This window comes from Osmia bicornis, chromosome 11 (assembly GCF_907164935.1).
Source record: "Osmia bicornis bicornis chromosome 11, iOsmBic2.1, whole genome shotgun sequence".
Lineage (NCBI taxonomy): Eukaryota > Metazoa > Arthropoda > Insecta > Hymenoptera > Megachilidae > Osmia > Osmia bicornis.
Window position 1 is genome coordinate 4,637,238 of NC_060226.1, and position 13,853 is coordinate 4,651,090.

Here is a 13,853-nt window from a genome sequence, read left to right on the forward strand (position 1 = left end):
AACGATTTGGCTGGTCTCGATTATTATTTTGGATGACGAAAATACGAATCCCGAATCGTACCTATGTTCAATTCGGGTTCAGGTTTAGCCGATGAAACGGTCGAGTCCATTGTAGGCATGTTCGGGCTGAGATGATGGGGTAGCTGAGCCACGTGATAAGGACTGGACATGCCCTGAGAGACGCAAGACATGCGCGATACGCTGGACGCGCGGGATCCATGGGACACGTTCGAGATCGGTGATTCTGGTGCCGGTGATGTAGCCATCGTGGCGGCTTGTGCGCTGCTGTCCGGCGTTAGAATCATGTTTAACAGGATCGAATCCAAGAATGTCGAAATACAGAAATCCAATCTCTAGGTTCTTCGATGTATCATCCACTTGGCACGGCACTGCACTGAGCCGAGGATCGACATCAGTTCTCACTGTGTTCCCTCGATCACTGGCTAATCACAAACTCACTGATTGGCATCACCGAAAGTAATATGAAATCCTTCTACCTATATGTATATATATATATATCTCTCTCTTTCTCTCTGTTGATCGTTCAGTTCCTCTAGGTAACTCGATAAATGACACAATTGTACGATCACGTGACAATGTAGGAACTCGAACTTGAGATCACTCGGAGGTAAGGACGAGATCCTACCGAAAGGAAGGGCAGGTGCGTTCTGTGGCAATCGATGGACACCTCGTCCGTGTTATACCGAGGGTTGCACACGAGGCGCGAGAGAGGAAGGAACGATCGAAACGAGCGAAAGAGCGCGGATGGAAGGTAGAAGAGAGAGTGAAAGTAAGTGTTCGCTCGAGGGAGGTTCGCGTTGGTCTGACTGGAGTTCGGCGCTGCCGAGTGTTGGTTACCTGGGGGCCGTGCAGCCCTTACTCGGAGCGTAGCCGGTGGAGGGGAGGGATTGATGTGGCTGCCTGCTTGCCAGGCTGCCTCGACCATCTACAATGTCTACGCCCTGGCTACCTAGTATGTAGTAGAGGACACACAGCGCACCGCGTGCGCTCTTACAGAGAGCCCCCCGAGAGAGTTCATCGTATTTTCAATGCTGGAGGTCACTGACAAGCGGCTGCGGGCCCGGGCACCGGCGTCACGGGCCCAACCAATCGGAGAGCCGCACGCTGGGCCGCGTGCCACACCGATTGGTCGCTGGTTATCCCCACCAAAGGTACGGACCTCTACCGGCCGGCTCTCCTTCCTCCCATCGGAGGAAGTTCATCGGCCGAAACCTTGACTGAATTACCCCGCAGCAGCGGCCAAGGCCATGCGCCCTCTCGCTCGAGCCAACCGCGAGACCGTAGCTGTCGTTTCGCCTTCTGCTTTTCATCCTCTCCTTCCAACCTTGCCGGCTTCCTCTCCTTCTCTCTTCTTTCCGCTTCTCGCTCGTCCGTCTTTATCCGTCCCGTTGCCTTCTCTTCATCTTTTCCTTCGATCGCATTTAATCGACACCCGTTCGACGTGTTTTTTTCTTTCTTTCTCATTTAACAGAGTTTTCAACATTTACGATCACGATCGACGCGATCTGGACTGATCGAAGTAGAGGAGGTCAAGTGTAGCCTCGTATCGATAGAGGACGAAAAGGTATCCCGACTCAGGTAGCTTTTTTCCCTATTCTGCTACCGCGTCTAATGGCTTTTCCGTACTTGGACGCGTTCAGGTAGATATACGGTTCTACTGGTTCTCTTATTGACATAATGGCCTTTCAGTTTTTAAATAGGAACGATACCATTTCATTATCGCACTTTGGACATATATTACACAAGTAAAATTTAGTTCCATTTCTTTTTTCAAATTCTTCAAGTATCTATCGATCTATGGATTTATGGTTCTCTAACTGACACAAAATTCAAGAGTACCATCGTTGCGATAAGACGAGCCCAGTTTCGATACGAAGGACAATGGGACACGTGCATGGTTGCAAGCAGAAAACGTGATGGAGGTTCGATGAACTTGCTGGCACGGCTGTTCTTGTTACGCGAAACCATCTCCAGATTTTGGTTGGTATTTGCTGTTCATTTAACACCTTCATGACTAGGCCACCGTTCGCGGAATGCACTTGCATCGATTTACCGCTGATGGAGTAGTAGCAGTGTCGATCGTTTGCCCTACTCGATTTTCTGCACGCGTGCATCGCGAATCAAATTAACGAACGCCTCATCGATTCTTCGATAAATGTTCAGGATTTCTCAAACACAAAAAATTAGATTCCTTTTTTTTTTTGAATCATCCTTATAAGAAGAAAGGGATGAACGAGTATCTTCCGAAGGGACCGGAAGCGTCCTCTCTCTATTGTGTAGTCTAAATATCCCCGCAGGATAGATTAAATTCAGAAACTCGATATTCCCCTGAAAAACGGATCCCCGGACGCGAAAGGGTCGGCCACAATAAACTGGAAACCCAAACACGAGTCCCTTCAACCCTTGCCAGTCGCAACCCTTTGACCATGCCAGGCAGTCGGTCGACCTCCTAAACGTCGCCCAACTTTTTTCTTTTTCTTCTCTTTCTCTTTCTCTCTCTTTCCTTCTTTCACTCTATACCAGGCATCCCATTTATTGCTGCTTCATAAACGCATAAACGTTAACTTTCTCTGTGTGCATAAGTCTCGACTTAACGGTCGTCGCAACGACAAGGTGTCACAAGACCAAGGTTCCAAGTTAACGTCCACCATCATCTACGCAATAATTTATTTTCATGATTTTATGGCAGCGTTATTACGAGCACTGACCCTGTCCCTTGCCTGCAGCGCGTCGACCTTCTTCGCAGAAAGCCGATTGCTTTTTACCTCTCTGTCCTCGCTCGTTTATTCCTTTGTCCTCGTATCGTGTGCCTGTCCGGCCCGTTTTCAATTAGAATACACCGAGGATAGAGGATGCATCGATTTTTCGACCGTACTGCCCGAAGAAATTCAACGATCTCTGCCTTTTACGGGTTGAAACGATGTTTCCATTATTTTTCTATAATTTTTTATTGATCTTTGACACGATTCATCGTACGTTACATAAAACTTGCCAGCGAAGAACGGCAAGGTATCGGACGACAAAACTTGGACAGACCTCGAACGTAATGGCCGGCACGACGGTGACGGAGGTCAGACGAAGCGGTTTCCTTGAAATCGGCTAGCGACCTGCAGCGATACGCATTTATATGCAACGAACACACCACGGCCCTCGTGTGCCGTTTATTTTCAATCGACCAGCGCTAAAGCGATCGCACGTGTCGGTATTGTTGGACATCAACCACGAAGGGTAATCTAGAAGACCAATTAAAAAAAAAAACAAGAAAAAAAACAATTTTATTGTATTTACATCGAGTCTATTACATCGCTGCATTGAATGGTAATCGATTGGTTATGTCGAAGGGGAAAAAGAAAAGATCGATGTCCCAGGACGAACCAGTCGATTAAACGGCAGTTAAAAGAATTAATTACGAAGGATTCACGGTCGAGCACGTTTATGGGAAGGCGGCCGCGTTAGTTTACTCTAACAGAATGTGATATGCATCGAGGAAATTAATTTACCAGGATGATTGATGCGTTTCTTCGAGAAGTTTATGCGTTCCTGTATGAAAACAGAGGATTCAGTCATTATCAGCCGACTTGGAATGAACAAAGCAATGCGATCAACAATGAGCAGTGAACGTCGGCAAGGAATTCGTTTCGCTGGTAGCTAGGCTAGAAGCGTGAAAGCTGTAACAATCGTGCAAAACTCTTTTTCCCGTAGTGTCTGCATTCGCGGGGGCAACGACGCGTGTACCGGCGAAGATAAAAATGTAACGAGCTAGAAGATAATTAGAAGTCGTTTCCACGCGGCAATACGAGGCTTCTATTGTCTACCTTGCCGTGTCCTTGGCACTGAACGACCGGTCGCCGACCGACGTTCTGCCCTCGTCAGCAGCTTCCTAGATCATCGACACCTGGTAACTGGAATGCTCCAGTCATTATACCGATGACTTTGTAAAAATTTATCGAAACTCTACGTCTTGAGTAAATAAATTATATGACTATATCTTTTGTTGAATTTATTTTTCAAAATCCCCTTATCGTATCGAAATGAAATAGGATCAGCTTCTTCAAGGTCGCAAAGAATCATCGAAATTCAAGGTGATCGATGGAAAATGTGAAAAACGATCCGTTAATAGGATAAATCACGGCAGGTCTGGTAATTACAGCAAGGTCCTTCGTGCGAGTCCCTAGCGGGTCTCCATTGTCCCGTGGCCCGTTCTTTCGTGAGAAACAGCCGCGAGAGATTACATATTGCGATAATAAGGTGGTAATCTCGGGAAGGTGCACCGGCCGTGCAGAAAAGAGAACGGTGCCGCGATGTTCTTGCGGTCTGCGAGCTGCACCCGCTGCGTTGCTGCAACGCGCGTATTGCTGCTGTTGCTGCTGCTGCTGCTGTTGCTGCTGCAGGTTCAGTGACATCAACACACGCATGTGCGTGACGCGGCGTGCGCACCGTTATGCCCATAGCCTGCCCTATAGCGCCCACCGCGGAAGTATAACCATATACTTGCCAGCATGCCGTATGCTCGACGATCGACGACGACGATCTACTTGGACAACCACTTCCCCTTCGCTAGTTAACATCCTTTAAACCTAATTTACTTTGTTGCTACATACCAGAATAAATACCCGGTACTATTCTATTTTTCTTCCCTTTTTTTTGTATTAGCTTTATATAAGATTAAAATGATTCATCTCGAGCATAAAAATATTTTCGCAAGTTCTTTGAACGCAAACGAGTCGGTTGCTAAAATGGAGAGAAAAAGAATGAGAAGATAGGGGTAGGAAGAGGGAAGGTTTCAATGGGCGTGGAGGAGCAGCTGCATCGCGACGTGCATGCACCCGCTCCACGTCCATTAGGATTCACGCTGCACACCGTTGGCGTAATTCTTTTCTTGCGACGCGTGTCCCCGATCATATCTCGTCCGAGAACCACAGTGGCCCGGGATCTGTGTCAACGGCACCGAACGGGTTCGGTAAGCTCGTTGCTTGACCTGGACGTGGAATTAAATCATCGAGAGATCCGAAATCAAGAGCTATCGTCTCGCTTTCGCGTTAGCAGCGAAACAGACGGAAGGAACGTTCGTTCGATCGGACATTTTAATGATCCCGTAACTTGGTTGCTCTAGATTTTTCTCGTTTAATATAAGGATCTTTCGATATAGAAAGTGAACGTTGAATCTGTAGCATGGTATCGTTGCTACTGAAATTTTTTTATCTGTTTGGCGAGAGACGTTTTCACGATTCTGGATTGCCAAACGAAACCGTAATGGAGAAACTAGCGGACGAATAGGCGCGAGGTGCAACAAGGTGATCGAACGGCCTCGTTTGCCCGCCTCCACCTCGGTTTGCAGGTCGCGAAGCAAGTCGTTCATCGGACGACCTGCAATCACAGGCGCCAGCAGAGAAATTACTTTTTCCATTTTTCTTTCGCCGTGCTACAGAATTACTTGGGCGATTCGGAAGCCCGATAATGTTAAAAAAACATATTCGATTCATTTTGTTATTGTAAATTTCAAAGATTTGTACAGAATCGCAGCTAAGGACGCAACAGGTGGTGAAAGAATCGATTGCTGGTTAATAAAAGTAGCGAATATCGTTTCTTGGAATAATATCGATAGCAATTATGTTTTCAATCAAGTGGTGCCCGATTGTTAACCTCAATTTGTTTTCATATGAAATACCTTATATAAATCAATTACTCCAACGTAATGAGGTTTCTCAACGAAAGCGTCATTGCTCGAATATCCGAGCGGCAAAAAGAGATTCGAGTTCGAGGCACGGTCAATAGAAAAGGAGAGCACGAGAAAAACTAAGCAGAAATGAAGAAGAAGAGGAAAGAAAGGAACGTGTGTGCCAGTAGCCGCGGCCTCAAAGTGGCCTGTTTCGCGTCGTCGCCAGTTCGAGCGGATTACGGCGAGTACGCTTCGTTTCTTCTTTTCATCGTCTCGCGGACGTCCGCGGTAAACCGCTTTTTCCTGCGTCGATTAAACCCGACGATCGGCCACTCGTTGAAACGCAAACATCCGAAGCTCTAATTACAAAATCATCGCGTTAAGGAAGACTTACAGAATGATTAATTAAAATATCCCTCGACTCAGCGGTCATAAATCTACTCCTTTTCTTACCCGTTCGACCGATTCCTCGACCGACAAATTTACCAACGAGTCCTCCGTGACCGATTGACTTCTTAACCCCTTCCCGACAGTTCCACCACGCCCACGAGGATTCCCGCAATGTAACGAGCCGTTCATTGTCTCCCAATTACGCTGAAATCTCCGTAGAGAGTCCCGCAGGGACTCTACCGGCAGGACAATGCGCCGGTATCCTCGATTCGATCGAAACGATTCCCTTTTCCTCCAGGCTGACCAACACGGACACGTTTGTTTTGGATAATCCCTGCCTCGGAGGCAAACAGACGACGGCTAATCACGTTGGCCCGCTGACAAACAACCTTTTCTAATCGCATTACCGCACCTCCGCAGGTACTACCTGCAACGGACACAATCAAATTTCCCCATTTCCCGAATTCCACGATTCTTCACGCTTTTCTTCTATTATTTTCCAATACGCACCGATGCTTCATAGACGCGGTAAATTGTAATAAACCGTTAAGTGATCTCTTCGCTGAATGGTCTAGGACGTTGGGTTCAGGGCTGATATATGACCGATATAAAAGCAAGGTATATTAATTTTGCCATTGGTTCGACGATTCATTGAAAGAGACAGGCGAGCGGAGAAAAAATGAAGGCTAACGACAACGCGTAGGTAAAGTTCCGAAAGTACATTTGCATTTTAATACCTCGATTGAACGCTGTTAAGCCGCGTAATCGTAGTAATAAAAATTGCAAATCAAGTAAAGGGGTAAACGTCACCTTTAGGTTTCGAAACGATTCAATGGGAGGCCGATTTGTTCTCGTTGAAAGTTACGTCTCACGATTGATTTCAATCGGATGGAAAAAGAATAGCAGATTTCCTGGATATTTTAAGTCGCAACGGGTATTTATAGAGAATCAGTAGGTCCAGCTTGAGGATCAAAAGATTCACGGTGGTCATTAATCTTTTGACAAGGTTGAATCGTTAGGTAATCCAACGAGGGACGATTATACGCGGAAATTGTGGGCGACCTTGTATTTCGGCAACGATCATTCTTAAGGCCGTCTAGACGTACGTGATGAATCGTTATAGCTTCCTCTTCTCTGTCTTTCCTTTTCGAACTAATCGAGTTATCGATAAATATTTGAGAAGAAACATTTTCGTTAACCTTCGTTATTTTTTATGAACATCATCATCGAAGTACGGTACCGTTTGGATTAAAAAAAGAATCTCTTTCTCGCGCGAACGTTTTCGCAAATCGAGCAATCTATTCGAGAAGACATTTCGCATTCATGGTATGCGCATATTTCTGTCCCTGGTTAACATAAAAATGCCTAATTGAAGGCAGAATCTTTCGAGAGCAAGAGGGAGGACAGTGTCGGCTCGATTTCCGCGTTACTTTGATCCGATCCCGAAGAACGAGCATCTCCTTCCGCGGCGCAGGAGAGGGAGCAAAAAAGAGGAAGGAAGAAGAGAGGCGATCCTCTCCGACGGTCATCGATCCCAGAACCGCGAGAAACCCTGAACGAGCCTCGGTCCTTGAGCCAACGACGGAGACAATGAGCGGCAACCGAGTCGCCGTCCTCGGAGCGTTGACCCAGAGAAACGATTAACCAGGCCTTTGCATAACCGGCCTCGAACGATCGATCTTCGATCCACGAGAAATCGTGATACCCCTTTCTCATTCGAAACGTTTCTCAAACAAGTGTCTCCGATCTACTCGCGGTTGGAATTCGGAAACGAGGAAACAGAAGACTTGTAATAATGAAAATCGCTCTATTCGTACGAATTTTCAAGAATAAAGAATGGAAGATTGAATAATAAATCGCGTTAACGCTGCAACGTTAATAGCTCGCTCTTTGTATCTAAGGGCCATTATTCTCGGAGCAGTGGAAACGTGAAATTTGCGTTCAATAGCGGAACACGTTATTTCCACGCGTCTTGTGTTCTGTCAGAGAATGAAGTACGGCGTTAGCATCGAAGTGAAAAAAAAGAGATGAGTTCATTAAGAAAATTTAAAATAAAAATTCATCAAGGATTCTACGAAAAATTCTCAAACGAATGAAAACCGATCAAACTCGAAAGCAACCTCTTCTCAAACCTCCCCTAAAATTCTAAGAGTTTCTAGAAGCTTTCGTATCCCAAAGTTCTGAACGATGGGGTTGACAAAAAGAAAAAAAAAGAACGAGAAGATCTCTCGGCTTGTCGAGGGTGACGAGGAGGGGTAAGGTCGGTCACGGGTGCATCAAAAGCCAGGCAAAACACAAAGCGGGCTGTATGGAACGCGTAAACGAGGGAACGAGTAGAAGCATCGGCGAGAAGGAGTCCTGGGGAGGGATGGAAATAAAGCCAGAGGATCCAAGAGAGAGAGAGAAGAGAGCGAGGCGGAAGGAGGGTAAGAGACACGGCTTCCGCGAATGTTACGGGACTGCATAGCGACGTGGGAGTGTAACGACTGCACCGGCGCGCGTCTTGCACCGACATGCACGCACGTGCACACGCGCCGATCTTGGGAGTGCGCCGACCCCTACCAGCATGGAAAACGGTCACTGACCTGCCCTCCTCCACCTCCCGCCCCTGCTGCACCTTACCCTTTCCGGTGCCACCTGTACCGTCCAAGAGGGTTGCTAGGCTGTGTATGGAAAAATCGCGAACCCTTTCGCGACCACCTCTAACAGTACTTTTTCACGTCACTTCGAATGCTGTCACAATAAGAGGTCATTATGAAAATTACAAAATTCCAAAATTCTAATTACCTTGACAATTATGGAAATTTATTTATTACTCGGATGAAAATGGTTATTATCTGAATAAATACAAATAAATCGCAATGGATTGTCAGTAATATCTTCATCGTGGAAACGTAGAAGAAAGTCACGACGGGTGATTTTTGCTCCTCGATGAAACGTGACGACCGATAGGAGGCTCGGTGACGCGTGAAAGCGTCATTTCCATACGCTTCCCCGAGACGATTCACCGAACGGAGATAAAATATCGCGGGGTTGTCAACCCGTGAAGGGGTCTCTCATCGAAAATAAAACACAGAGTTTATCCACCGTTGCGTTTCTTATCCGAGCGTATGCCTTCCGAGATACTCGAATGAAAGGAAATAATATCGCTAATTAAAGTGCCATATCCTCGTCAAATATTTCTTAATTATATAAACATCTGAGTGTGTTCTAACTAGGGAAGATCGCGTAACTCGAGGTCAATCGCATTTCACGTATCTCTGACAAAAGAACAATCGTCTAGCCGGCGACAGCGGTGGTAGATGGTGCTCTAGGTGCATCCATCGTACCTCGGTCTGTCTCATTAGGTGGACACACGTTTCGCTTCCAGGTGCATAGGAACGTTCGAGACGCGTCGTGGAAGACTCGAAGAAAGAGCCGCGGTGGAAGAAACATCGTGCAACGGGTGGAAGAAAAGGAACGAAAGAAGGCGACAGAAGAGCAGAGAAGAAGAAGAAGAAGAAGAAGAAGAAGAAGAAGAAGAAGAAGAAGAAGAAGAAGAAGTAGAAGAGGGGAACGCATCCTCGGGGCCGTCCTAACGGTAGGGCGGGTCACTGCACGCGGCTACGCGAATGCAACTCTTTGCAGTTGCACCGCGAACGTCGGCCAAAGACTTCGACTGCACCGTCGCACCGGTGCAATGCCCTACCTAGGTGTAACGCTCTCGGCTTACCCTTGCACATCCTCGCGTCCTGCCTCCGCTTGATTCTTCCTCGGCCTCCTCTTCCTCCTTTTCTCGCCCTCTACCCCACCCCAGGCCACCGTGTAACCGAGTCCTTGAACTCGCAGGGAGGCTGACGCCTCGCAGAAGGAGCAGACCTCTTCTCCTTCAGGGTTACTCTCTTTCGCACCTGGTTGTCGCGTGGAGAATCCTTCCAGGCCTTTCATCTCGCCCTCTTCTTTTCTTTTTCAACGTTTTACCAATATCTCGATACCGTATTTTCTTATGGAAATGATGGTACTAGAGAAATTCAGCTGTATCCAAACTTTTATCTCCTGATGCATATGAAAATTGCACTTGCATTGTTTAGGTGCATCGATGCATTGATAAAATTTAAAAAATGTTCTGACCTATGCGCTTCAGCCGCGACGCTATGCTATTGGAAATTCTTCCTGGTAACAAAGTTTCCCAGAAGAAATTCCTCGGGAAATCGCGTACAGAGTCCGACCTACAATCCCGAAGGTGCAAAATTCGTCGTATTCGCGGCGATGCACGGCGCGTAACAGTACTCCTACGTTTCTACGCTTAGAACGCGTGCACACGTTCACACGCTTGCGTAGCGAGAGGTTACGTGCGTGCGTAAGAGCATGAATGACATAACGATCGTAGAGACGTCGGGCGTCGACCCTGGGCCAGTGCACTACCAGTGCACCACGTTCCCGCCACAAGAGCCTTTCTTACCAAAGAGACGCCGTTTCCTACCTCGACAACCTATCTTTCCGCTAAAAGCACGGCTTACGCTCTTGTAAAAGCTGAACAATTCGGCGACCATTTCATTTTTTTCTCCCTTTTCCCTTTTTACCTTTGATTATTTTTATTTATAGTAATAAATAATTGTATTTTTGTGGAATCGATAATTAATAAAACATTTTCAAAAATTTTCTGACTGTTTTTCTTTCTGTATTTTTCCTTTCTTTAGTCAGAAATTTTGAAGAGCTCGAAAAATAGATATTTGATTTCGTAATTTTTTTGAATATTCTTTGATCACTTTTTAATCAGAGCAGAGTTCACGGTGTTTGCATCGACATCGAAGTTTCTCGTTCATAGCTGAAAGAGTCTCTTATAAAATTCCGACGATGAGCGTGCATAACAGTACTCTCGCGTTTCTACGCTTACGCACGCTTGCGTAAGAGTATGAATGACAAAGTCGTCGACCTGGCCCACTACGTCATCGATACGTCGTTCTTTTGAAAACAGCTCATTTGCAATCGTTGTTTTGACTCATGCCTCTCTGTATTCATCCTTTCAACGCCGCTTACCTCGTAATTTAAACAAAAATGCTCCGTTACCCATTTAATCATAAATGTAAAGTATTAGAAACATTTTTGGTCAAAATGCTTCTTCTCTTTCTCGGTTGAAATAACTGTAGACTGACCGAATAATAAATTACCATTTCATACGACAAAAATTTTCATTCCCAACTTGATGCTTGCGTAAATTAAATATTTGTTATTTTACCAAACCACCCCCTGGATCGAAATCGATCAGACTCCGTAGTCATTCTTTCCTTTTAACGTAATTTCCAATTAATCGCAAGTGAATGGCTCGAAAATCTTCGCAGACAATCAGACACGTTTTTCGAGCGTCGGAGTTGCTTTTGTTTTTCTGACCCACATCGTCTAAAGTTCGTTGCCACGGGCCGTATACCTGCGCAGTTTTGCTAGGTGAACGATCTTCGGCTACGCTGACCATATCCTGGCACGTCTAGTTGATGTAATCCTTTTCGAGGACGCTTCCACGTTGACACGTGTACTTTGGAACGTGTCGCGTTACCCGACTTAACTCGGTGTCAATAACACCGACGCGATGACGATTTCAATTAAAATATGCTAACAACCGGCCATTCGATCGCTAATGTTTGGGAAAGTATTAGGTAGTCGAACACGATTATGTATTCTTGTCTTTCGTCGTCTAATGATGTTATTTAACAGGTCGACTGTCGTGGGGGTGATCGGTGACGAGCGTCAGATATTAAGTATAATTAAGAATAATTAAGAAAAGAAACGCGTTGCTATTATAAATAATTTAAGCACCAATAGGTAATTAGTAGACAAGTAGATAAGATCGTTAGTGATCAGACAAGTTTCTTCGATATTTCAAATTGAGATTATTTTTAGTAATTAGGTAGAAAACAAATTTGTGCGTATATTTTAAGATATAATTGATACCGTCTGTATCCTGATTCTTTTAATTCACTTTTGATTCGAGTGGCTGCCTGTTGCTTGATAAGTAGATGATACCCTTCAGTGCTCAGACAATTCTCCTCGAAAGAGAAACATTTTCTTTTTTATTTGTTTACTTATTCGTTAAAATTTCGCTCGGTAACTGGACGAAAATATTCTTATTCGCGTTTTAAGATACTATTAATCCATTTATCGGTATTGAGTTTTTATCGATGAGTAGCTTCAGTAAAGCACTGTCAGTTCGTACTAAAAATATCCTTTCGTTTGAATGAAAGAACGTTAGAAAATATCTGACCAAAACGTGATCTGGTAATTCCATCTGACACATCCGTTCGTCGTGGAAACGACGAGATGGCTGGGTGTCGCGGACGTCGCAGAAATAAATCCTGATACAGAAATAGGCGTTAAAGCGGATCTATCGGCGACGTCGAGCAGGTTACTGAACCGCGATCCCGGGAATCCACTTGTTTTCTATTCGATAAATCTCGAGGGGAAGGCTTTGCACACCTACCACGTGCGTGCGAGCCGATTGCGAGAGCGTGAACCACCAGTCAACGTATCATCCTCTGCGTCACTCGGCCAATCGGACGAGCTAGATTGAGTCAGGCTCGTTACGGGCCTGTGTTCTGAATCATCGGTCATCTTTCGAACTTAACGCAATGCCACGTCGATTCCTTCGATATTTTCTCGACGACCTCTCGATTCTCTATGAAATTCGTAAACAAGACTGGATCCCTTTGAAAAATGAGCGAAGTCATATTTTACAACCCCTTCCTCCGAGGGTCTATGAAATATCGTAAGAAAAATAAGCGAATCGTGAACTTGGAATGCATCGGGCGTCCAGGTTCGCACGCGAAAATTTAAGACTCTCGCAGCATCGTATCCCACAGTCGAAGAATCCCGCAGGAAGCCAATTAAATAGTCGAGGGAGGATTCTCGAGGCGCGAGAAATTCTCATCGCTCGAACGGACGGGAAGAGGCATCGGCGGCAACGATTCCCTGTGTTCTCATGCTCGTTAATCTATTAATAAAACGTGTCCTTAACTGTTCCAGCGGGCGACGAGCGGACGAGCGAGCGAGTCGACCAAGGGAATCTCCTGCGCTGCACCGCTTCGAAATACGAGCAAAACGTGCGAAGAGGAAGAAGAGCGCGATGGCGAGGGCGGGAACGAGCGGGGAGCGGGCGTTCTCCGTTCGTCGCGAGATTAGCCAACCTGGAAGAGGGCCGATGCCAGTGAACTCGGTTGGCCGGTCACTAACCAGGTAACCCACACTAGCAACAACGTCAACGTGCTATGCAGCGCACCACCACCATCCTCAGCAACGGTTACGCTGTACGCAAGCTTTTTCACCGTTCTCGCGATGCTCCCTTGGCACATCGGATAGATGGAACCGCGCGGGTAAATGCTCCTGAGAGAGCATTATTCTTCTTCTTTCTCTTCCCGAAGTATCCACTTTGCCTTTGCTTCGACATCGCCCTTTCTTCCGGCAACGATCGCAACTTATTAGTTTCCCCTCTTCTTATCTACCTACGGTTGAAATCAACCATCTCCGAGACATCCTCTCTGTCAGGATAAGTGAATGTACGAGGTGACCCAATTTCTTCTTATTCGATGAAAAATTGCTTTCGTTAAACCGTGTTGCAATGCGAAATTTCCTCCGCTATTGGAAAATAAATGTACTTCTTTCTGTAATGCTTTTCTAATATCTACGCCTATGGTGTTTGTGTGCGTTGGGAGTACGAGGTGAATTTATAGGCCTGTTCAGATTTTACTTAGAACGCGTACACGTGAGGTCGTTGTACTCCGGGGGTTAAAGGAATTCATCGGTTAATTAGAAA

The 13,853-nt window shown here is 45.9% G+C and overlaps 1 protein-coding gene across 4 annotated transcripts in view; it reads right to left on the minus strand.

Moving 5' to 3' along the window:
• LOC114872458 (nuclear hormone receptor E75) overlaps window positions 1–13,853 on the minus strand; it is a 110,521-nt gene that overhangs the window by 17,212 nt on the left and 79,456 nt on the right. The window contains exon 1 of one of the 4 annotated variants that reach the window (XM_029179666.2): window positions 62–438. The exons of the other annotated variants lie outside the window; for them this stretch is intronic. Coding sequence (XP_029035499.1) covers window positions 62–305 — 244 coding nt within the window. The 5' untranslated portion in view covers window positions 306–438. Of the gene's footprint in view, window positions 1–61; window positions 439–13,853 lie in introns of those variants that run through there. 4 annotated transcript variants of the gene reach the window in all.